The 23,862-nt window shown below is 43.2% G+C and overlaps 1 protein-coding gene across 1 annotated transcript in view; it reads left to right on the forward strand.

The window, feature by feature from the left end:
* FAM171A2 (family with sequence similarity 171 member A2) overlaps positions 1–20,590 on the forward strand; it is a 1,068,017-nt gene extending 1,047,427 nt beyond the window's left edge. Inside the window, exon 8 of the mRNA XM_044055243.1 lies at positions 17,034–20,590. Coding sequence (XP_043911178.1) covers positions 17,034–18,603 — 1,570 coding nt within the window. The 3' untranslated portion in view covers positions 18,604–20,590. The remainder of the gene's footprint in view (positions 1–17,033) is intronic.
* Positions 20,591–23,862: the final 3,272 nt, after the last annotated feature.

The raw sequence follows: 23,862 nt of genomic DNA on the forward strand, positions 1-23,862 counted from the left end.
GCCTTCAAGGACCACATACTTCCAGGACAATTATTGGTAAAGACGGACAGCACCACTGTTATGTGGAACATAAACAAGCAGGGGTGAACCCACTCATACCGTCTCTGCAGACCAGCCATGGCTTTGTGGAACACAGCCTTGAGCTACCAAGTGCACCTATAGGCTCAATTCCTGCCAGGAAAGCTAAATACACTGGCAGACGACCTAAGCAGAAATCTCATGGACCCACACGAGTGGAAACTGGAACCAAAGATATTCAACATGTTGAGAAACAAATGGGGGAGCCCAGAGATAGACCTGTTTGCCTCACCTCAGAACTACCAATTGGACAAATTCTGCAGGGGCAGTGGGGAAGGCCATTTCAAAGCAAACCATTTCTAAGTGGATAGGCCATTGCATTCATTTCTGCTATAAGCACCATGGAAAACCTACCCCACAGGGGATAAGACTACATTCAACCAGGGCTGCATCTACCTCTACAGCCTTTCTCAGAGGTGTCCCTACCAGGGACATCCTAGAAGCTGCTACCTGGAGTTCTGTACATACCTTCACCAAGTATTACCACTTGCCAATTTTTTCTAAATCCAGAGCTGGCTTTGCCACTGCAGTCTTGCAGGGCCTTTTAGCTGGTCCAAATGCTATCTAATTGCCTCCTCCCATCCTTAGCTTTGGGAATCTACCCAAATGTGATGACTACAACAGTGAAACACAAAGAACATAGTACAGGTGTGTATACTTACCATAAATGTAGATGTTTGAGTGTATTTACTGTTGCAGTCCTGGTTACCCTCCCTCCAGACCCCTGACTTCTATTGACTATACCTCTATTCTTGTTTACTATGCTTAAAGCTTTTTGGTGGTATTTGCTTTTATGTTGGAGGTGTAACCTTGTATATAATCGCTTCCCATTATAGGGGCACCTGACATCTGGGGCAAGAAAAACTGATGTAATGGCGTCGGCTGCATGCTTTATACCCCTGACTTCCTGACGTCATGGAAGATGAGACAGCAACTGATGCAGGACCCAAGACTTTGATAATCAGCCTGACTGAGGGCTTCTGCAAACAGGATAACCCAAATGTGATGACTGCAACAGTGAATACACTCGAACATCTACATTTATGGTAAGTGTACGCAACTGTACTTTTCTGCTTAGATACTAGAGTGGTGTGGCAGGACAGAAGGTAGCATTGGTGGTTTCCTTGGACTAAAGATCTTATAGGAAAGAGACATGTAATTACAGGCATTTTAGTCTCATATCTATTACAGGGAAATACAGTAAAATATTCTTCATAGATTGCTGGTAGAGTTGACTGGCTGATAGGTGGACAGGGGATCCATACAGAAGTGCTGTACCTGTGAATTTTTAAGGCCTGTGTTAATGCATCTCAGGAGGACAGAAGAAAATATAAGGCCTAAAGTGGTGAACTGGGAAACTGAGCTGTCTAACCAGTAATAAATGGTAGCAGTTAAGACACTGTTAAGGGAAAAGTCAGTAATCAATGGAGTGCCAAAACCTCATTGCTTTCAACAGTTATGTTTAGTGCATGTCAGACATTACAGTATAGTTGTAGAGTAAGACAAGTATTTATGCTGATATGAAAATTGATGTGGTACTCACAAGATGAAGGGCCCTGTCTCCAGGGAGATCTGCACAGCTTGTGCCTGGGATTAGGTGTGGATCTGTTTCCACTTCGTCTGGCTTTTTGTAGCAGTTGTAGCACACACAAGTGCTATCAGCACTAGACGTCCTATAAGGAAACAGTTCCAGTACTTGGTAATGATGACCATCCCTCCTGTTATGTCTAAAGGTCAGTTCCCTGTGCTTTCACCTATCAACCTGGTGAACTTGAGTATTCTGAGGCAGTGTGGCAACTGCCTCATGTACACAGACAACCCTCTCCTCTTACCTCACAACACTCAGTCTTGTGAGAGATGCACTTATGTCTCCAAATTGGAAGCCATGCACACTCCAGCCAAGACTGGAATAACTGGTCAAGAGGAGACAGTCAACACCTGCACCACACCACATGGAACATATAGCCCTCCAGAACACCCACCATCACAGCCTTCACATAAAAACACAAACCACACTCCCACCTTCACTGATGGTCTCAATAGCAATCTACCTAAACAGCAGAGACCTCCAAAGCAGAAATGCACTCGACCACCACAACATAGCACAAACCACAAGACACATAGCTCACCTACACAGTGTGCCTCTCAACCTAAGCCCCTAAGTAAAACAGCTTTCCCAATACAATAATCGTAGGTGACTCAATAGTGAGGCACACTGCTGTCCCACTCACTAGATTGAATAAGGGGAAGGTAACAGTCTGCTGTCTGTCAGGTGCCAGAATCCATGCACTCACGTCACTCCACAGCAAGTACAAGTATGACTCTATCATTGTCCATGTGGGTGTGAATGACCTGAGACGCACCTCCCTGGACTAAATGAAAAGAGACATGGTGGAGCTCTCGGATTATGTGGTCCAGGCAGGTATGACCGTAGCCATCAGCAGCATCGTACCGTCACCCAGAATGACACCGCAGTACAAACAGAAACTGACTTCAACAATTGGCTAAGTTTCTGGTGTCATTCTAAGGGGATCCAGTATCTGTCTGCTTGGGATGACATGATTGACAGACCTTGATGCTTTGCCAGAGATGGCCTGCATTCGTCACCCCTGGGTTTCTGGGTACTGGCTAAGGCTCTTGCCACCCCTATAGTGCCTTTTTAGGCAGTGTTCCAAAGACCAAATTACCAGTGTAGCAGCTATAAATAAATGCAATCTGAGGGTCATGCTGCTCAACGTTAGAAGTCTAAATCTCAACATGCACTCGCTCAAAGCACTCCTCAAAGTGGAGAACATTAACATTTGTGCTGTAATGGAGACCAGGTTTAAAGCAGCAGAAAGCACCCCTGCACTACCAGGCTATAACTCATTCCACACCTTTAGGCCCCAGAACATGGGTCGAAACTCCAAAGGTGGTGGTGTCTCTATATTCATAAAGGATATGCATACCTCCAGACTAGTAGCCCAGCATGTAACACATTTGAGATACTCCAGGTACAACTAACATTGGGTAAGATGGCAATTCAGGTCATAGCCAACCATGTCCCAAGACTTTCACTCCACATTCCTAAACACCCTGGAAACTATTAAGAGCCAACCCAACACTCTCATACTAGATGACTTCAACTACCCCTCCATCAACTGGGAAAACTACTCATGCACCAATGCTCTGGCCCAATGCTTCCTGGAATTCATCAATTCCAATCTCCTGGACCAGGTCATTCTTACTCCCACTAGAGGAAGCAACATCCTTGATCTGGTTATTACTAACATGGGCAACCATTGCTCTACACCAATAGTCAATTCCTCCCTGGTTAGATCCGACCACAAACTAATCACCATGGAAATCCACATCTCACCCACACCCCCCGCAAAGGTATCCACCATGAAAAACTTCTCCAAAGCTGATTTTGGACTCCTAAAAACAAAGGTGGTTAACTTCACAGCACCCATGCCAATGGAAAATAGATGCATGACTGCCGAATCATACACCAATGCACTGTACAAACACGTTCATAAATGCATGGAACTAGCCATACCCAACAGAACCTAGGCACTCTCCTCCAAATAAGGAAGCCAATGTGATGATCCCCCGCCATTAATAAACTCTAGAACAGAAGGAAGAAACTGTTGCAGAAAAAGGTGAAGGCCCATGACTGGAAAAATTCCCTTATTAGCCTCAACAGAAAGTTGATATCCCTCATCAAAACCTCCAAAGCCAGCTATGAAGGCAGAATTGCAGCAGACACTAAAAAACAACTACAAAGCCTTCTATAGTTATATCAAGAATCTCCACGGCAATACCCAGATTTGCTCTGAGTTACTCCACAATGGTACCTCCTATACTGAGCCAACAGATATTGCCAACATACTGGCCGACAGATTTAATGCCAACTTTACCCCCCCCCCCCCATAAAGGACCAGTCGCAATACCGGAAGAATGCCAAGCACCCAGCATTACTGCAGCACAGGTTAAATTTTCATTGTCCAAGACTAAGAATACAGCTTCCATGGGACCTGACAATATCCCTGGCTGTATTCTACATGAATTATAAAGTGAACTGGCACCACACCTGTGTGCCCTGTTCACTGACATCCTCATTTCAGGCTTTGTCCCTACCAAATGGCGCACTGCTACAGTCATCCATCTCCATGAAGGAGGAGAAACTACAGACCCTGGAAACTATCACCCCATTAGCCTGACGAGTCTGATATGTAAGGCTATGGAGCACATCATCATGGACCTAATTAACAGGGCTATAGGGAATCTCCAAACTCTAGATCCCACGCAATTTGGTTTTGTGAAATGCAGATCATGTCTGCTCATCCTGGTTGACTTCTTTGAGTCAGTCACAAGAGCTGAGGATGAAGGTAAGGCAGTTCATACAGCCTACCTCGATCTGGCCAAGGACTTTGATACCATTCCTCACTCAGGAATTATTGATGAACTCACTAAACTAGGCATCACCCCCTATATCATTAGGTGGGTTGCAAATTGGCTCACAGATAGAACTGATCAGACACATGTGGAGTCTCACAGGGATCGATCCTGGGTCTTCTCCTATTTGGCATCTACTTCGCATCTACTTCTCAGAAGTCCAGGCCAATACGGAAGGACTCTGGCTGACCAAGTTAGCAGACAACTGCAAGCTGGGAGCCATTATTAACTCCCCAAGTGATGCAGACATTCTACAGAAAGGCCTCACTAAGACCAATGACTGGTGTAGAAACCATGGCCTTAAGCTTAATGCCAAAAAATGCGTCATCATCCCCTTTGGGAAAAACTCAGTTCCCATTTATTACCATATCAATGGGAGCCCATTGAACACTGAAGGCGTTATAAGAGATCTGGGGGCACAGGTTGACAGCAACCTCTCCTTCGACCACCACATTGCCACTGTGGTCAGAAAGTCCTTCTATGTGGCACATCTCATCACCAAGGGTTTTGCATCCAAGAAGAAAGAGGTCATCATTTCTCTCTACTCTTCCCTCATTAGACCAATCATAGATTATAATGTCCCATTTGGCATGTACCTCACTAGACACCTGCAACATCTGGAGAGGCCACAAAGTACCTCATGAAGAGGTCCCTAGGCCTTAAATACATGTCCTACACAGACAAACTCAAAAAAACTCCAGCTATTCATGCTTCATATCGTCTACTGAGAGGCGATCTCTGCTTGACATACAAAGCCATGTGTGACCCAGCTCTGTAGAAATGCTACATCTAAAGAAATTCCAATTCCTCCACACTACACACTCCAGAGACCTCAACATCATTACCACAATCAACAGAACATGCTGGAGGGACAGGTTCATAACCCAGAGACTGCCCATGCTACAGAATAGACTTCCCATGCACGTCAAGCAGAGCACCTCACTGGCCGTCTTCAAGAGAAATCTTGATGAGTGGATGTGAAATAGAAAGTTCACCCTGGGGATCACTCCAGTGGCTCTCCTTGATAGAGGCACCCCGAACTAATGGCAGCATAATGCCAGGGCACTTCTATGGGCTTGGCTTGTAAAGGCTCCAGTGCCATTAGCCCAGTACACACCTATGAACCCATGAACCTAATAGACCAAAATAAATCATCCCTAAGCACAACTGTGATATGCAGCAACAAAGGCCAATTAAGGTGGTGGGTTAATCATGATTCCAGAGATTATGACATTTTTTTGTGTTTAAATTACCTGTTTAACTGTTGTAGGCTACACATTCAAGTGTGACAGTCATGTTTGTGCATTTAAACTGTTTTTTTGATCGTATCTGCTTTATTTTCTGAAAATAAAATACTTGTTTTCCCACATTTCTAAGCTAGTTTAGTCCAGTTTTCAGGTTAGTGCTGAATTCAGGGCTGTGTTACAAGTTTCTGCGTTTGCCTATACCTTACTTGGATAGAAGGAAGTTTCTCTGTTCACTGTGAGAGAGGGATCTTTGAGCAGCCTATCTGTCCCTGGAGGAGTGGTTTCAGTCCTGAAATTAGTAGCTTATTGTCCATTTTGGACTAATTTCTATCTCTTTCGTTTCCCTGCTATAAAACCCTTATTTGCACAGTTTTCCACACCAGGCAGCACCGGTTAGGTAGGGTATAACTATTCCCGGCTCCACAAAGTCTACTCTTCAATTTTTCCTTTGGAACTAGACAAACTTTCAACTTAAGCACTCATATGATTCACTTCTCATCCCAGCACTTGCCCAAAACTCATAGCAAGCACTAATAAACCTTAGCACTAGACCCCCCTATACTGTAGAGAAGGACAAGGCTCTCTATTCGACCTTACCAGCCAATCAGTAAAACAGTTCACTGTACCTATCCAGGCATGTCCAAAGGGCAGTTTCAGGTGTACTCTCTAGTCCAACTGGTGAATCTGGGCATTTTGAGGCAATGTTACACTTGCCCTATGTACACAGACAACCCTCTCCTCCTTCCACCAAACACTAATACATGTGAGAGATGCAATTATACAGCCAAACTGGAGGCCAAGCTCTCTCAACCCAAGACTGGACCAGACAATCAAGAGGAGAAGGGAATTACTTGCATCACACCACCAGTCTCACATAGATCTATGAAACCAGCACTGGCAAAAAACGCACATAAATACACAAAAACATACTCAGAGGCTCTAAATAAAAATCTGCAAAAGCAACAGAGACCTCCAAAGCAGACATCCAAGCAACCTCCACCCCCCCCCCAGCACAAACCATGAAACACATACTTCACAAAACCAGTGTGCCACACAATCGCAGCCCTTAAGGCAAAATAACATACCCAGCACACTAGTAATAGGTGACTCTATAGTCAGGCACAATGACGTCCCACTTACTAGGCTGAACAAGGAGAAGGTTACTGTTAGTTGCCTGTCGGGTACCAGGATCCGCCACATAACACAAGCACTCAGGTCACTCCAGAACAAGTACAAATATGACTCTGTCATTGTCCATGTTGGTGTGAATGACCTGAGCCGTACCTCCCTGGACTACATGAAAAGAGACATGGAGGAGCTGTCTGATCACATAGCCTAGGCTGGTATGACCCTGAGTAGCATCCTGCCCTCACCAAGAATGATACCACGGTATAGAGAAAAAAATTATCAATTTCAACAATTGGCTAGGCTTCTGGTGTCATTCAACGGGGATCCAGTGTCTGTCAGCCTGGGATGACATGTTTGACAAGCCACGCTGCTTTGCTAGAGACGGCTTGCACCTGTCACCCTTAGGCTTTCGAATACTGGCCAAGGCTCTTGCCACCCCCATAGTGCCTTTTTTAGGCAAGGCTCAAAAGACAAACCCACCACTGTAAATAGCACAAGTAACAAAAAACTGAGGGTAATGCTGCTCAATGCCAGAAGTCTAAACCTCAAAATGCATGCAGTTGAGGCACTCCTCAGTATGGAGAAAATCGATATATGTGCAGTAACATAAACCTGGTTTAAGGCTCCAGAGAGCACCCCAGCACTACCAGGCTACAACTCATACCATACATTTTGGCCACAAAACCCAGACCGAAATACAAAAGGCGAGGGAGTATCCATATTCATCAAGGATACCCACACCTCAAGGTTACTGGCACAGAATGATGCTTCAGAGATCATCCACGTGCAACTAACAACGGGCAAAACTGCTATTCAAATTATAGCTTGCTACCGATCACCCACCATGTCCCAGGACCCCCACTCTGTATTCCTGGAAACACTGGGAAACATAAAGGTCCTACCAAACACCCTGATATTGGATTGGAGAACTACTCAAGTATGAACTCCCTTGCCCAACATTTTCTAGAATTTATAAACTCAAATGCCCTGGATCAACTAGTCAACACCCCCACCAGAGGTGACAACATATTGGACCTGGTTATCACCAGCATGGGCGACTGGTGTTCCACACTGGAGGTCAACCCCTTGCTGGTTAGATCTGACCATAAACTAATCACTCTGGATATCCACATTCCGCCACCACCCCCAGTCAAAGAAACCACCATGAAAAACTTTTCAAAAGCAAACTTCACATTACTTAAGACAGAGGTGGGAAGTTTCAAAGACCCCATGCTAAAGGATAACGCTGTCCAAGCTGCAAAGTTCTTTACTAATGCACTCTACGGGCACCTACAAGAATGCATGGATCGTGCTATCCCAAACAAAACCAAGACTCACTCCTCCAAGAAAAGGAAACCAGTCTGGTGGACCCCTGCCATAAACAAGCTATACAACAGAAGGAGGAAAGTAGTACATAAAAAAATCCCAAGAAGGGAAGACATCCCTGGTCAGTATCAGCAAGAAACTACATTCCCTCATAAAAATCATCCAAGACTAGCTTTGAAAGAAAAATTGCCATGGACTCCAAAGATAACCACAAGGCATTCTTTAGCTATGTCAAGAATCTAAGTGGCAATTCTCAGATCTGCTCGGAGTTAGTGCAGAATGGCACAAAATACACTGAACCGACCAATATAGCCAACATCCTTCACCCCCCTCTCACCCCCAAAAGGGCCCATAACTATGCCAGAAGAATGTAGTGCCCCTGAAGTCACAGCCACTAGGAAGAGAGAGGGTGAGGAGGGGAGTAAGTAAGGTATTCAGTAAGCACAGAGATATAGTGAGAGTGGAGGATAGGAAGAGAGAGGGTGAGGAGAGGAGTAAGTAAGGTATTCAGTAAGCATAGAGATATAGTGAGAGTGGAGGATAGGAAGAGAGAGGGTGAGGAGGGGAGTAAGTAAGGTATTCAGTAAGCATAGAGATATAGTGAAAGTGGAGAATAGGAAGAGAGAGGGTGAGGAGGGGAGAAATGGGTTCAGTTTGGTGAGGAGCAGGAGCATAACCAGTTGTCATTTAGGTGGGACTTTAGCAGTTTTCTTTGAAGTGCGTTAGGTTTGCTGTGTTTAATATGTACTGGGGATTGAGTTCCATGCTTTAGTTACGTAGTTAGAATATAGTGAGTCTCTAAGCTGTTGCTGGATTTTGTAACTTCGAGTAGTAATTTTTTTGAGGATTGTAGAGTCCTACTATTGAGGTGGGTTTGTACAAGGTCCTGTAGAGATGGACATTTGTTGGGTAGATAAACTATGGAATGGCCTATGGTAAGTTGGTTTAGGATTAGTAGGTTGGGTAGCTCTAGCCATTTGAATTGTTTCAGAGCAAGACAATGATGGGTTCTGTGGGACACGTTAGCTGCAAATCTGGCTATCTTAATGGTAGCATGATTCAGGTTTGCTTAAGTCTGATTTTTTTTGAGGTTAGTAAGTATAGGGGAGGTGTAGAGTAAAGTGGATAGTAGGTGGGTCCTGGCAATAGCTTGTCTGGAGAGTTTGTTAAGAAAGGTTTTATTCTGTAAAAGGGATCTAATTTAATGTGGGCCTTTTTGATGACATGAGATACATGTTTGTCAGATTTTAACTTATCATCTAGAATGATACAGCAGCTTGGTTTCTGAGGTGGGTTTGATTAGACTGTGATTGGATGAGGTGATTGTAAAGTCATGGTGGGGGAGTTTGATGTTCATGGTGTTACCTTGCTGCAGTCATCACACTTGGGTTATCCTGTCGTCAGGCGGTCCCGCAGTCGGCCGGATTTCCAAAGTCTTGGTCCGACGTTGGTTGCTGTCGCCTCATCCCTGACGTCAGTGCGCCAGGGGTATATATATTGCAACCAACACCATTTTCTCCAGTCTTTCTTGCTGCGTGGTGCCCGAAGCAGAAGCAGTTCACAAGTGTCGGTCGGCCGACTCCTGAGATTTTTGAATTAGAATTTCAGACCGAAGTCTTCTATAAAGCTAAGTACCCCATTGGGGAAACTTTTCTTGCCTCAGACCGATGTCAGAAAAAGTTAACAATTGTATTTCTTGTGGGAAGCAAATACCTCATAAGGATTTTCATTCTTATTGCATACCTTGCCTAGGCCCTAATCACGACGTCACTTCTTGTCGTTTTTGTGCTAGATTTAATAAACGTAATATTAAAAGACGATTTGATTTTGCGCGTCACTTTTTTGGTAGAAAATTTAATTACACCATGCCCTCGGAGCTTCCGACTACCAGCGTGCACAAAAAAGTGCAGGGACAAGGACCGACAGCCCAGGCCTAAGCCCGATTCAGAGGCCTCGGTTGATCCGGTCTCCGGTTCTCTGGTTATCAATGAGGCTCCGATGCAGCCTCTGACTACTGCAGTTCTGGAACCCAAGACCGCTACAGATATTTTGATGGAAAGTACTAGGCCGATGCAGCCTTTTACTTCAGGCCCTTCCGACGATTTACCTTCCAAGGATGTCGGTGCTTCTGAAACGCGCTCAGTTTCTGAAGGTGTTTACAGACCGACGACTCTTACAGTCAAAACGTTTCCCAACACTCCTTCTAAATCGAAAAAGGCTTCACTTCAGTCTCCTGTTCAAGGCCCTATGCCTAAGAAACAGATGCTCAAGATGGCTGAGGATTTGATTTCTCTTATCAGGGGTTCTCAGCCTCCTCCTGACAAAAGGCCTAGACAAGAGGAAGATTCTGCTTCCTCTGAACAACTGTCTATTTCTTTGGATTCCTCTGAGGACCAAGACTATTCCTTCTCTCCTTATGAAGATTCTGATGCTGAGGACTCTATTCCCTCAGCTTCCCCTCCAGAAGATTACTCTTTTGGGGAAACTTTACACACTATGAGGGAACATTTTCACTGGGAAGGTCAGGATTACTCTGATTCCAAGAAAAGGCTCAGAGAGTTTCTTTTACTCCCCCACCACAGACCCCTAGCCATCCCTCCTGTTTTGGACATTGTGGATGATGTCTATTTAGAATCCAGTTTCAACCCTGACTCTCTACCTCCTGCCCTGGCCAAGCCTGACAGATACTACAGAGTACCTGATTCCCACAAATTTCTTTACAAAAGCCAAGTAGCTGACCCAGAGACTATCTCCCAGGGTCCCCAGGGGGCTAAGGCTTCCATGGCTAAAAATCCAGTGCCTTCTGAAAGGGATTCAAGAGCACTAGACAGATGGGGGAAAAAGGTTTACACCTCAGCCACTTTAGCTATGAGAGCACTAAACTGTCAATTTCATATGCTTAAGTATCAGCAATTTCTGATCTCTCAGTTAAAACAAAAGATAACCACCCTCCCTCAGCAATCTGAATTGAAAGAAGTACAGGATTTGTTACACGCCACCGAGCAGGTGGGCAAACATACCTTACAATGTGGGTTTGATTCTTTAGAGGCCTCCTGCAGAGCAGCTGTCACTGGATCAGTTATACGTAGGCATGCCTGGTTAAAGGAACAAAGTCTGCCTGATCATGTTAAGGCAAAACTACTAGATGCTCCCTTACAGCAGGATGTTCTTTTTGGTGTTAAAGCAGAAGAAGTTTTAAAGAAAATGGAAGATAGGGCAAAATCAATGCAGACAGTCAAAGATTTCCTACAAGTACAACCCCCTCGCTTCAGCAGAAACTGGCCAACAAAGAATTGCTCCTTTCCATCCACTGACAGACCTCAGAGGGGTAAATACAGACGCCCAAGGGGCAGAGGACAACCACAAGCTCAGTATAAACCTCGCCAATGGGGAACTCCAACCCAGAAGGGAGGAGAAGACAGGTCTCAATCCACCAGAAGGCAAACTCAATGACTTGCACCTCAGCTGGCCAAACAAAGCTCTTTTGTCAGCCCCCCTGGGGGGAAAACTAGCACTATTTGCAGACAACTGGCACATGGTCACAAAGGACAAATGGGTCCTAGACATAATTTTACGAGGATACAGATTCCACTTTCACACCTTGCCAATAAAAAGAGGGATGCCAAACCTGCCACAAAATCAAAGGGCAGAGGCTCAAAAACAGATTATAGCTTTCATGGCCATGAGAGCCATTCAAAGAGTACCAACTCAAGAGCAAGGCCAAGGATTTTACTCAAGACTCTTCCTAGTACCCAGAAAAGAAAATACTTGGAGACCAATTCTGGACCTTTCAATTCTAAACACATACTTAACAAGTTCCCAAATTCAAGATGCTAACACTACAGCAGCTACTTCCGATGTTGGGCAAGGAAGCATGGCTGGTAACGTTGGACCTCAAGGAGGCATACCTGCATGTCCCTATCAGACAAAGTTGCAGAAGATACCTCCGTTTCATTGCAGGTTCAACCCATTATCAATTCTCTGCACTGTCCTTTGGCTTATCTACTGCGCCCAGACTATTCACAAAATGCCTGGCACCAGTAATTGCATACTGCAGACAAAGAGGAATTCAAATATATCCATACCTGGACGACTGCCTCATCCAAGCAGAAAGAAAATACATTCTCCTACAACATCTGGCTTTTGTGAAGCATCTACTAAATTGTCTGGGGTACACAGTAAATGAAAAGAAGTCAAAACTAGTACCCTCACAAAAAATGACATTCCTGGGTGCCAGCTTGGACACAACGGCCCAGAAGGCTTATCTTACACCAGACAAGCAGTTACAACTGACTCAATATTTCAAGACAATGGCAACAAAGACCCAATTAACTGCAAGAAAAATTCTGCAGGCTTTGGGCTTCATGGCATCTTGCATTCTGATAATACCATTTGCAAAACTGCATATGAGGAAATTACAGTGGTACCTAAAAAGCGTATGGTTTCAACACAGCCACAGTTTGGACACAGTGATATCTCTCATTCCCTGCCTTCAACAGGAATTTCTATGGTGGGCACAGGCATGTCACCTCAACAAGGGTCAGCCTTTCACCTTACCCCCACCCAGGCAAACTATCACAACAGATGCTTCAGACTATGCCTGGGGGGCACACATGGCAGGACAATGCATTCAAGGCCTATGGACTGCAGATCAAGGAAAACTGCACATAAACCAAAAAGAGATGCTAGCTGTACAGAAAGCTCTGACCGCCTTCAAGGATCTACTACAACCAAGACAACTTGCAATAAAGACGAACAACACCACAGTAATGTGGTATATAAACAAACAAGGGGGCACACATTCTTACCCTCTTTGCAGGCAAGCAATAATCTTATGGAACACAGCTCTGGCCTACCAAGCCCAGTTACAAGCTCAATTCCTGCCAGGACAGAAAAACACATTGGCAGACGACCTAAGCAGAAACATCAAAGATCCCCATGAGTGGAAGCTAGACCCACAAATATTTACGATGATGACTCAAAGATGGGGCCTACCAAATATAGACCTGTTTGCCAGTCCTCAAAACTACCAGCTGATAAAATTTTGTACAAGGACATTCCACCATCAAGCTTGGAAAGTGGACGCTCTCTCCTTCAGTTGGAAAAACCTGACAGCATATGCCTGTCCTCCATTACCTCTTCTCACAAAGGTTCTTTTGAAGGTCAAAAAGGAGAAACCTCGAATGATTCTCATAGCCCCAGACTGGCCACGCCAGCAGTGGTACCCGCTACTGAAGAATATGGCTCACAGCCCACCATGGATATTGCCTCAAATACCTCATTTGCTCACGCAGCAGAACAAGCAGATTCTACACAGCCAGATCAAAACCTTAAACCTGGCTGCATGCCAAATCAATTAAGTATCCAACCTGCACCTCTTTCACAAGCAGTACAGGATGTTATTCTAGAAGCCAGGAGGCCAAGCACCAGTAAGGCTTACTCGGACAAATGGAAAAGGTTTTCTGCTTGGAACCAAGCTAAAGGCCAAGACACAACTCAGCTTCATATGCCTCACATTCTGCAGTATTTAGCTGAGATGTTGCATAAAGGACTTTCCTTCTCCTCAATTAAGATCCATGCATCAGCTATTTCAGCTCACTACGACACGAATCCACCTTTATTTTCAAATCCTCTCCTAAGGCAGTTCCTCAGAGGGGCAAAAAACATTAGACCACCTAGAAGAGCTCCTACACCAACATGGGACCTCAACTTTGTTCTGGAAAAACTAACGCTACCTCCCTTTGAACCAGCTTTTTCTGCAGACCTTCAGTTCCTATCTTGGAAGACTGCCCTGCTCCTGGCAATAACTTCTGCTAGGAGAGTCTCAGAATTACAGGCACTAATGGCAGTAGAACCTTTCCTCAATTTTCATCAAGACAGAGTTTCTCTACGAACTAATCCTTCCTTCATGCCTAAGGTGGTTTCCAGTGTAGCTTTAAATCAAACCATCCACCTTCCCACTTTCTTCCCCAATCCACAGAACAAAGGCGAGAGACTCCTGCACTCCTTGGACATTCACAGGCAGCTTCGCTACTACTTGGATAAAACTAAGACTTTCAGAAAAACTGACCAGCTCTTTGTTTCCTATGCTACAGCTTCTCAAGGGAGGGCCATATCCAAGCAAACCATTTCTAAATGGATAGGCCATTGCATACAATTCTGCTATACCCATCATGGGAAACCAGTTCCTCCTACCATTAGATCCCACTCTACCAGGGCAACAGCTACCTCTACAGCCTTTCTCAGGGGGGTTCCTACCAAGGAAATTTTAGAAGCTGCAACTTGGAGTTCTGTACACACCTTCACCAAGCACTATCACTTACCTCTTTATTCTAAGTCCAGGGCAGGCTTCGCCACTGTAGTTCTGCAGGGCCTCATTGCCTCCACTAACCCTCTATGATACCTCCACCCTACCTTAGCTTTGGGACTCAACCCAAGTGTGATGACTGCAGCAGGGTAACACGATGAACATAGTACAGTTTTGTACCTACCATAAATGTAGATGTTCGAGTGTTCACCCTGCTGCAGTCCAGGTTACCCTCCCTCCAACCCCTCTGATCTACTGGCTAAATCCTTGCTATGCCTTACTGATGTATTTGCTTATAGCTGAAGGGATTTTGTGTCTGTACAGTGTTCACACCATTTGGTACTAATTTGGATCACCTTTTTGGGGGCACCTGCCATCTGGGGCAAGAAAAACTGAAGAAAATGGCGTTGTTTGCAATATATATATACCCCTGGCGCACTGACATCAGGGATGAGGTGACAGCAACCAACATCAGACCAAGACTTTGGAAATCCGGCCGACTGCAGGACCGCCTGACGACAGGATAATCCAAGTGTGATGACTGCAGCAGGGTGAACACTCGAACATCTACATTTATGGTAGGTACAAAACTGTACTTTTTGTGGCATTGGTTAGGGAACAGCATTAGTTTGGGATTAAGGATGAGCTGGTATTTTTCTAAGAAAGACTCGATGGCAGTAAAGGATTTTTGAGTATTGTCATGTAGTTGTTTTAGGGTAGGTGCAGTGCAGATGACAGTGGAGTCATCTGCATATTGTATGATGGAAGCAAGGTTAGTAGCTTTGTGTAGGCTATTGTTCAGAACTGTGAAGTGCAGAGGTCCAAGAATTGAGCCTTGTGGAATGCCTAATGTAATGGGAAGTGGGGAGGAGAGGTCATCTTGCCATTTGACTGATTGACAGTGGTCAGCTAGGTAATTTTGGAACCAAGTGATAAATTGCTGTTAGGTACAAAACTGCAAACACAGACGATGCATCTCATTTGTCAGTCTTTTCTCTAACAGTAGCAGCAAAGGAGCAGTGTTGCTAGTGCAACCTTATGCATAAAACACAAACACAAAACTTACTTAAAAATAAATGAAAATGAAAAGGGACACCCGATTGCAGACCCAGTGACATTCCTTCATTCCATTATATTGAACTGGGTACTGCCTGTCATCACAAGTCCTGACTTCACTGTTTACTTGCTGCCTTTGATATTGTGCAAGTGTAGAAAAAGAGTAAACAGAAGGTATTGCATATTTGCATCTGTTTGGCTTTCTTTGTATTTGTTACAGTCTGCATGGTTGCTCAATGAATGGTTCTTTTGAAGTGTATCATTGTTCTAGTGATTTGATCATGAGGGCTTTTGGGGTTCACTCTTAAGAACTAGGCAGTCAACCCGCAGACCATTACATGCCAGTGCAGTTACCCTTATTCAAGCTGTCCCTCCAGCCTCAAGGACCGCAACAGAAGACTGACCAGGAGAGATTTGTGGCTGCACATCCAGTTATTGAGATTTGTCTTAAAGGTGGTGAGGGTGATACTGTGCTTGACATGTGATGGAAATTTGTTTTAATGTGTATTATTCTTTTCATTTTTAGGATGTGATACACTGGCTATGAAGTGTACGTCTTGTGATTACCCCTCTTGTAAGCAAAAGGAAAAATATGCAAAACTCTATAGCATTCTGATGAATGTTAATTAGAAACCAGACTCTTTTCACTTTCTGTCTCTCTCTCTTTCTCTTTTTCTTTTTTGTTATCCCTTGTTTACCTCAGTAGCCATGATGGCACTATCATCATGACATACGATGACTTTTCTTCATAGCGCATACAGGAGATGCAGTGAATTTGGTGTGTTTATTGTGTACAAGTGTGCTCACTGCAATGTGATGGATAATCTCGTACTCACATATAGCATTACTCCACCTGAAGAGCTCTTTTTAGTATCTCATTTGTTTTGTTTTCAAGTATCCAGCTATTTGACAAAAGCACCATAATATAGGAACTGAACTGAACTTTAAATCATTTGTGTACGATAGGTAGTTTTTGCTGCTGGTAATGAATTAGCTTATTTTAATTATCTTAACTATAAAATTCCATTGGGAGTATTGGCCATTTATACAGAGGCAACCCATAAGCACCAGAAAGTTAAGAAACTTGCTGAGGGTTACATGGCAGGCACGTGAGAGCTGATGATATTCAAACAAGGTCTCCAACTTCACAGGAAAACCTCTTGATCAGTGCATTGTACAGCATTTTACTGTGAACCATTTGATAAATGTTATTGCTGCCATAAATGGGGCCACCATTCTTTTAAATGAAAATTACAATTTTAATAAGTAAAAATGTTTACCGTTGCTAAACAGCTAAAAGAGAGTGGTTATTTGGATATGTTGCTGTAAGAGTTCAGACTGATAACGTGTTCATTCACATTTTCCTAGTGTTTAGTATTGTGTATGAGTTTGAATTCCTTACTTACAGTTAAATTGATTCTTATCATTCCTTTGTCTCTGTCTTTTGTAACTAGGAGGCGATGTCTGAAACCCAGACAGCAGCACAGAAAACTACAATTGCCATCTCCTGTAGACAGCTGCAAGAAGGACCAGGGTACCTCCATGTCCCATATTAACTTAATCAGCAACAGCCAGATAGAGACTGCATCATCCAACGGGGATACAGATGTTCACACGCCAATTCTAAAATCAGCATTTTCTACTTCCAGAGAATTTGAAAGCTCTCGAGAAGAGTTTTTCAAGCAGATACCCAGCCAAAAGGCGAGACATCATAACAAGAAAGACACACAGTCTCAGCGGGCAGGGTCCAAAGAAGAATATCAGAGATCAGTGGAAAGCTTTCCACTGAAGGCCGCACGGTCTGTGGATGTTCCAGGCTCTCATGAGCCACCTCTGCTGGAAGATTATAAAAGAAGTTACAGTTCAATGGTTTCCCATCAAACAATGGAAGACAAAAGCACAGAAACTCATTGGAGACATGCTAAGAATGAAAGCAAGCCTTACACACAAGAGCCACCTTCACCGCCACCACTGCCACCACCTTTTGAACACTATATGGGACACAAAGTGGAGAATAAACCCTCAGAATACATGATGTCTCAGTCAGTTGATCATCTGGCTAGGCCAACGTCACTTTCACAACCGGGGCAGCTCATTTTCTGCAGTTCCATAGACCAGATGCAGGAGAACATGTACCGGAATGTGCCGACACTAGTCATACCTGCTCAGTATGTGAGACTGGCTAGTAACTATGCTTCTGGGGACCAGGCTCTGGGAGTACCATCTGAGCAAAAGCAGGAAATGGAAGGGGCTCAAAGCCAAGGTAGCATGACATTGCCTCACCAGTTTGGGCCTCAAGAGAGAGAGCGGCAGCAACAGCAGCAGCAGCAACAGTTTCAGCAAATGCAGCAAACCATACCAGAAAATGAGGACTGTAGCAGCAAATGGGGTCCTCACACTGGTGGCTCCGTGACTTTTCCTGTTCTGTTTAATGAGTCCACAATGGCACAACTTAATGGAGAACTTCAGGCACTTACAGAAAAGAAACTTTTGGAACTTGGGGTCAGGCAGCACCCAAGAGCTTGGTTTGTGTCCTTGGAAGGTCGTTCAAATTCTCAAGTGAGGCATTCTTACATTGACCTTCAGACCAGTGAGAAAAATAGGAGCAACGATGCAAGTCTGGACTCTGGGGTAGACGTCAATGAGCTCAAACCGAACAAAAGGATGAGGGAGGAACGAGAGAAGGCAAGACCGGGAAATATTGCTTACTCAAAGCTGGCCTATGTGGATGACACTGAACAAAGTAGCAGTGAGAGCCGTACAGCAGTGTGCTCCCCAGAAGATAATTCACTGACACCTCTACTGGACGAAAATGTGGATCAGAGGGCTACTATACCTAGGAGAGGCCGAAGTCGTGGAAATAGCTCCCGAAGCAGCAACAGTGAAACCCGTAGAGATTCTATGACCAGCCCAGATGAAGAGCTGAATGACCAGTCTGAGGGAGGAGATGACCAAGGAGAAAATAAAAAAAGTCCATGGCAAAAGCGAGAGGAGAGACCATTAATGGTTTTCAACATGAAGTAGCAGTTTTTACCCCCACAAAATCATTGTTTAACAGCACAAGTCATTAGATTTGTGAAGTATTAAGCCAAAAGTGGTTGTTGTCACTAGTAGAAAGTGATCCCTTTCTTGTTCTCTTGAACAAAGTGGCTGAAAATGCATTACTGGAAACCCAACTCAAACCTGCTGACCAGCTCTAAAGAGCCACAGATCATTTTTTTCTGTTTTTTTGTTTGCCCCAGGTATAAGTTTGGGCAGACTCAGCTCTTTCCAGATGAAATGGACACCAGAAGCTATTTCAGGGCAGATGATTTGAGAAGAAAATGTTACACAAGCCCTTAAAAGACATGCTTTTTCTGTTTTTCTAAATTGTGATTCTCTTTTGGAAGTTGCAGTGATGTTCAAGAGGCAGGGTAGCTCATTTTATGTTTTTTTTTTTTAACACAAAAGAAGAAAAGCTGAATGATAAATTGCTTATTATTTACAACTATTACTTGTCTGGAAGTGTTCCACTGTAAAGGAAAAAAAATACTGTGATTTTTTTTTTCCTACAAAAATACATTCCGACCTGAACACATTTGTGCAAAAAGCACAGCCATTTGATCAAACTTTACCACATGGTATATAGTAAACGTAGATAGTATTCCATCCACAGAATAAAAGTTCACTACATCAGCAGTACTGTTAGATGTGTCCATAGTCCTTGGAAGTAGAGCAATGTCCAGAGTGCAGGTAATGAGATTTCTGTCCCCCAGACCTGAAGTGTGGAATGCTTGGAGAATGAGACCTTCTATATAACAGACAGTTTATCAGCTGTGGTGTACACTCACACCTGTGCATGTAGTGACAAGAGTTTGGAGCTGGACAGTTAATGGACTGTACATAAACCAGCAGCATAAGTTTTCGTGGTGGGGTAAAAACCCTAACACTGCTTCTCTAGTTGGTGGTCTTGTAAATGACACATTAACACAGGACAGAGACCTCAGTTAAATTAAAAATGCCTGAAGCTGTAAAATTAGCAACCACTTCTTGTGTGGTCATCAAAACAGCCCATGTTATGGTTTACTCAGGAACACAGGAGAAGCGTGAAAGTGCAAAGAACCAAACTGGAATACTCATCTTGAAATGCTGGGGCTTTATTAAAATAAATGTGAATAACGTATAAGAAAAGTGATGGTTTCAGTATATATCTCAGCAGATGATGACTGGAGTAAGTTTAGATGCCTCCACTGTGCCAGCGTTCGCCCATCACACTTTCAAACAAAATGTTATTTGTATTCCTGTACTTTATTTAATTCTATCATTTTTTTACATCATGGGACCTTGACCACTTGCCAGAATAGTCACGGCTACTGCTTTTGCTGGTGTCCCTTATGAGAAGGAAAACGACATCTGCAGAACCTTGTTATATGTGAGGGATGGAAATAAGGCCATTTGATTCTCAACTGTGAAGCTGCTGTTGGGTTCTAAATTTGGATGAGGAGGGAACCTCTCTTTTACATGCAATGTGGCACATCTCTAGTTATGGAGAGTGAGGACCCAGAAAATCTTGAGTGCAAAGGGAGGGGATTTGGACTTTTTTATTGAAAAATTCTAGGTAGTATTCCATATGTAACAGCAAAGGCACAACCCAGAAATTAACTAGCAGTACAATAATTTTTTTTAATCAAAGTAATACTGACCTCAAAAATTCTGTGGAAGTACTGATTTTCTTAGCATAGTAGAGATTATCTTTGCTAGAAAACTACACATAACAGGTAGCTGAAAGTTGAAAGGCTGTTTTTTTTTGAAGCTGGTATGCAATTTTGTTTGTGCATTTTATGTTGCTCCAAAAGGAACTAACAGCAGAGGAGAATATGATGTATCAAAAGGATGCTGAGATTCAAGAGAAAGGACAAAATGCCCTATTGTGTGTCTTTTAAGAATAATGTGAAAAGGTGTGTGCATGCCTCACGCAGTTACAGTAGATATCCATACATGCACAAATACTGAATAAATTGTACAGTAGCTAGGACAGACATGAGGTACGCAGCTTTTCAGCAGAATTATGTTTTCCGTGTGTGTGTGTGTGTGTGTGTGTGTACAGAGATACACACACACACACCTATGTATATATAGATATATATGTATATATACGCACACGCGGACACACACACACGTACAGATGCACAAACACATGCACAAGCATATATATAAACAGGTACGGGAGGCAGAGCCTGCTTGTGATTAAAATAAGATCACTCCATTCATAAAAAGTGTTACTGTTTTCAGCAAAAAGAGTTTAAACCATATTCCAGGAATGGCATGTTAAGATGATGGAATATAAGAGTATGTAGGTGGAAAAGCACAACCATGTAAATATATTTGAAGGCATTTTCATCACTGCAGTAGTACTGTGTCTGGATGTATACATCTGCTTCTTTGAGGAAAAGTACCAGAAGATGATACAAATAACTTGAGTTCTGACTCCCTGTTCTGTGAACTTGAAGGTGTAGTGCAGCCCCCTCCCGCAATTATGTAAACCAAAATAATGTAATTTCAGGCCATTCCTTGTTTGCATCTTAATGTTTTGATGAAAGAGGTATTACTGACAGTTACCATTTTTGTATAGGAGTGTGACCAGGGGGAAGGGGGCTGTTAAGCAGTGCTGTACAGACAGGACAACCCCACATGTGGCAGAGGGGTGAGGCTCTGATGGTATCCATTCAAAGACTGTTACATGACAATAGTAAGGCAGGTGACATGGTAAGAGAAGACACAGGCTTACACGCTATATGAAGTGAAATGGCTCATCAGTTGCTGAAAATAGTTTTAAATGTTTTACACACAAGAGGGTACAACTGCAATCTTCACTCTTTATACTATTACCTTCTGTTGTACTGAATTTCCATGTTGTCCACTGCATAATAATTCAGGTTATTAGGCAGTCAGAGGGATAGGGCAGTATTTTCAGCAGATTCTCAGATTTATTTTTAGAAGATTTATTTTTCCATGTCATCTCCAGGAGATTATGTGACCGAATAGTTTAGCTAGCAGAACTAGGCAGATTCTCATGCAGCATTTTAGCACATGGTCATCAGAATTTAATCTGTGCCCGTAGACTTGGAAAAAAAAGCACAGAAATTTTTTATGGATTTTTTGTCCTTTCTCCATGTCAAATACAAATTACTTTTGATGATCTTTATTCTCAAAACACACACCCAAAGTGCCTTTTCAACAGCTGAAGAAATTCTAAGTTTATGCCAGCAAACATATAACACCAGTTACACAAACTTTTTTTTTGGGGCACAGACACCAACTGATATTGCAGAAATGAGGCACCGTACTTGTATATGACTGAAGCATGCAATGAAAATGATAGTATTTTAACTTTATACATTTATGTAAATAGATTTGTATATATTTTTTGCATTCTTTCCCTTTGGGATCTACAGAAGCTCTAAATGTTAGTTTAAATCAACCCTCATTACCACAATAAACACTATTGTAATTCCCCTGCAGTACATGTGGCATAGTTTTACAAGGGATTGTCTCTGAACTTCACACCAGAACTCATGCTTCCCTTTTTAGGAGTCTGTTTCTAACAAAGAGCTTGCCCAAGGTAATTACAACTACACTACACTAACTAGTTAACTACTAACTGCAACTACACTATTGGACTTGACTTGATATGGTTGAGTCATGTGCTGTCATTCAAAGCTACCTTCTTTCCTTCCCACAGCAGCTATGAACTTACTGAGCTTTTAGGGATTCACAACTGTTTTGTTGTGTAATATTAGAGAGCTGCTGAGGCTGAAATGGCAAAACAAAACAAAACAAAAAAAAGATACCACTGTCAAAAGCAGAGAGTGCGCTAAAGAGTGTGTGTGTGTGTGTGTGTGTGTGTGTGTGTGTGTGTGTGTGTGTAAATGAATGAGGGCAAGTTCCTGCAGCTAATGATTCCTAAATATAAAAATCTAACATAAACACTGTTTGTTGATGTAGAAGAAAGTATTTATTATGATGTGCTTAAAGCTTTAAGCAGACAGAACAGAGAATGTCATTGGAAAAAAGGGTTATTGACATTGTTCAGAGATTCTGAGTAATGTCATTCTAATTAAGTAGAAAGATTCTGCATGAAAGGATAGGGTGTTATAATCACATCTTCTTAGAACCACAAATTGCACTAACAGAAGAAAGAAGACTCAGCCTCCCACAAAAAAAAAACACCCATATGTTTGATTGCATCTGATTATTTGGGGCTAGAACAAAAAGAAGGTAATAAATACATAGTGCGGAAGGACATTCTGTTGGTAGAACATCAAAATAAGATAAAACTGTGTTTCCGGTTTCTGACCTTAGTGCTCCTTTTCCAGCTTAAGTCTACCAAAGTCTTCTGCCTTGCATGGTATACCAGGGATTTGTGGTCATGTGACTGCCCTGTCTCATCTCATCCCATCAGACAGCACCAAGGAAACATTGATATTGGTAGCTGAATTCATAGGTTCATAGTAGATTACTAGGCTAACAGCTTGAGAGCCCTTAAACGCTTAGTCATTATTACCTGGAGTACCCAGATTTCCAGTACCTAAGGGTAGAGGATGGCTTAGGTTCGTGCCTATGCCTTTGGTTATTTTACAGACAGCTGCTGTCCATAAGGGACATAGCAACCCCCCCCGGACTAAATTACAAATTCCCCATCCAGTGATCCAAATTGCATTTGAAGAGGGTCAGAGAAGGGCTGTGCTTCACATAAATGGGTAACCTGTTCCAGAAGAATGGATAATCACTGAGACACACATCTGTCCCTCCAGCATGTTTTGTTCACACCACAGGCCAAGCTTAAATCCTCGGGTCTGGTAATCCTAATGCTTAGCCAGGTTTAGATCTTTGCATCAGGTAATCCCTGTCTTGCTTGTTTTGTGGATGTGTAACAGTTCCATGAGGACCGGATTTGAGAACACCTTGTAGGTGAAGCATAGATCACCCCTTAGTAATAGGAAACAGAGTAAAGGGATAGGGCTTTTAGGCAATCTGCATAGGACATGTTTATACCTGTATTTTTTTAAGGAACATTTGAGGTCACTCCAGTTGTTGCAAGTGCCTAGTCAGGTACCTGCTGAAAGATGCATTGCACTCAATTATTGGTCTGATGAGGGCCAAGTACAGTGTGACTATAACCTCCTTGGATCTGGCTGTCATGTCCTTAAAAATTGTGCCACATAGAAGGACATCCTCATCAGCATGGACACATGGTGGTCAAAGTTCAGGCTACTGTCTATCTGTATATCTAAATCTCTCACC

This window comes from Protopterus annectens, chromosome 13.part0 (assembly GCF_019279795.1).
Source record: "Protopterus annectens isolate FY-2018-M chromosome 13.part0, PAN1.0, whole genome shotgun sequence".
Lineage (NCBI taxonomy): Eukaryota > Metazoa > Chordata > Ceratodontiformes > Protopteridae > Protopterus > Protopterus annectens.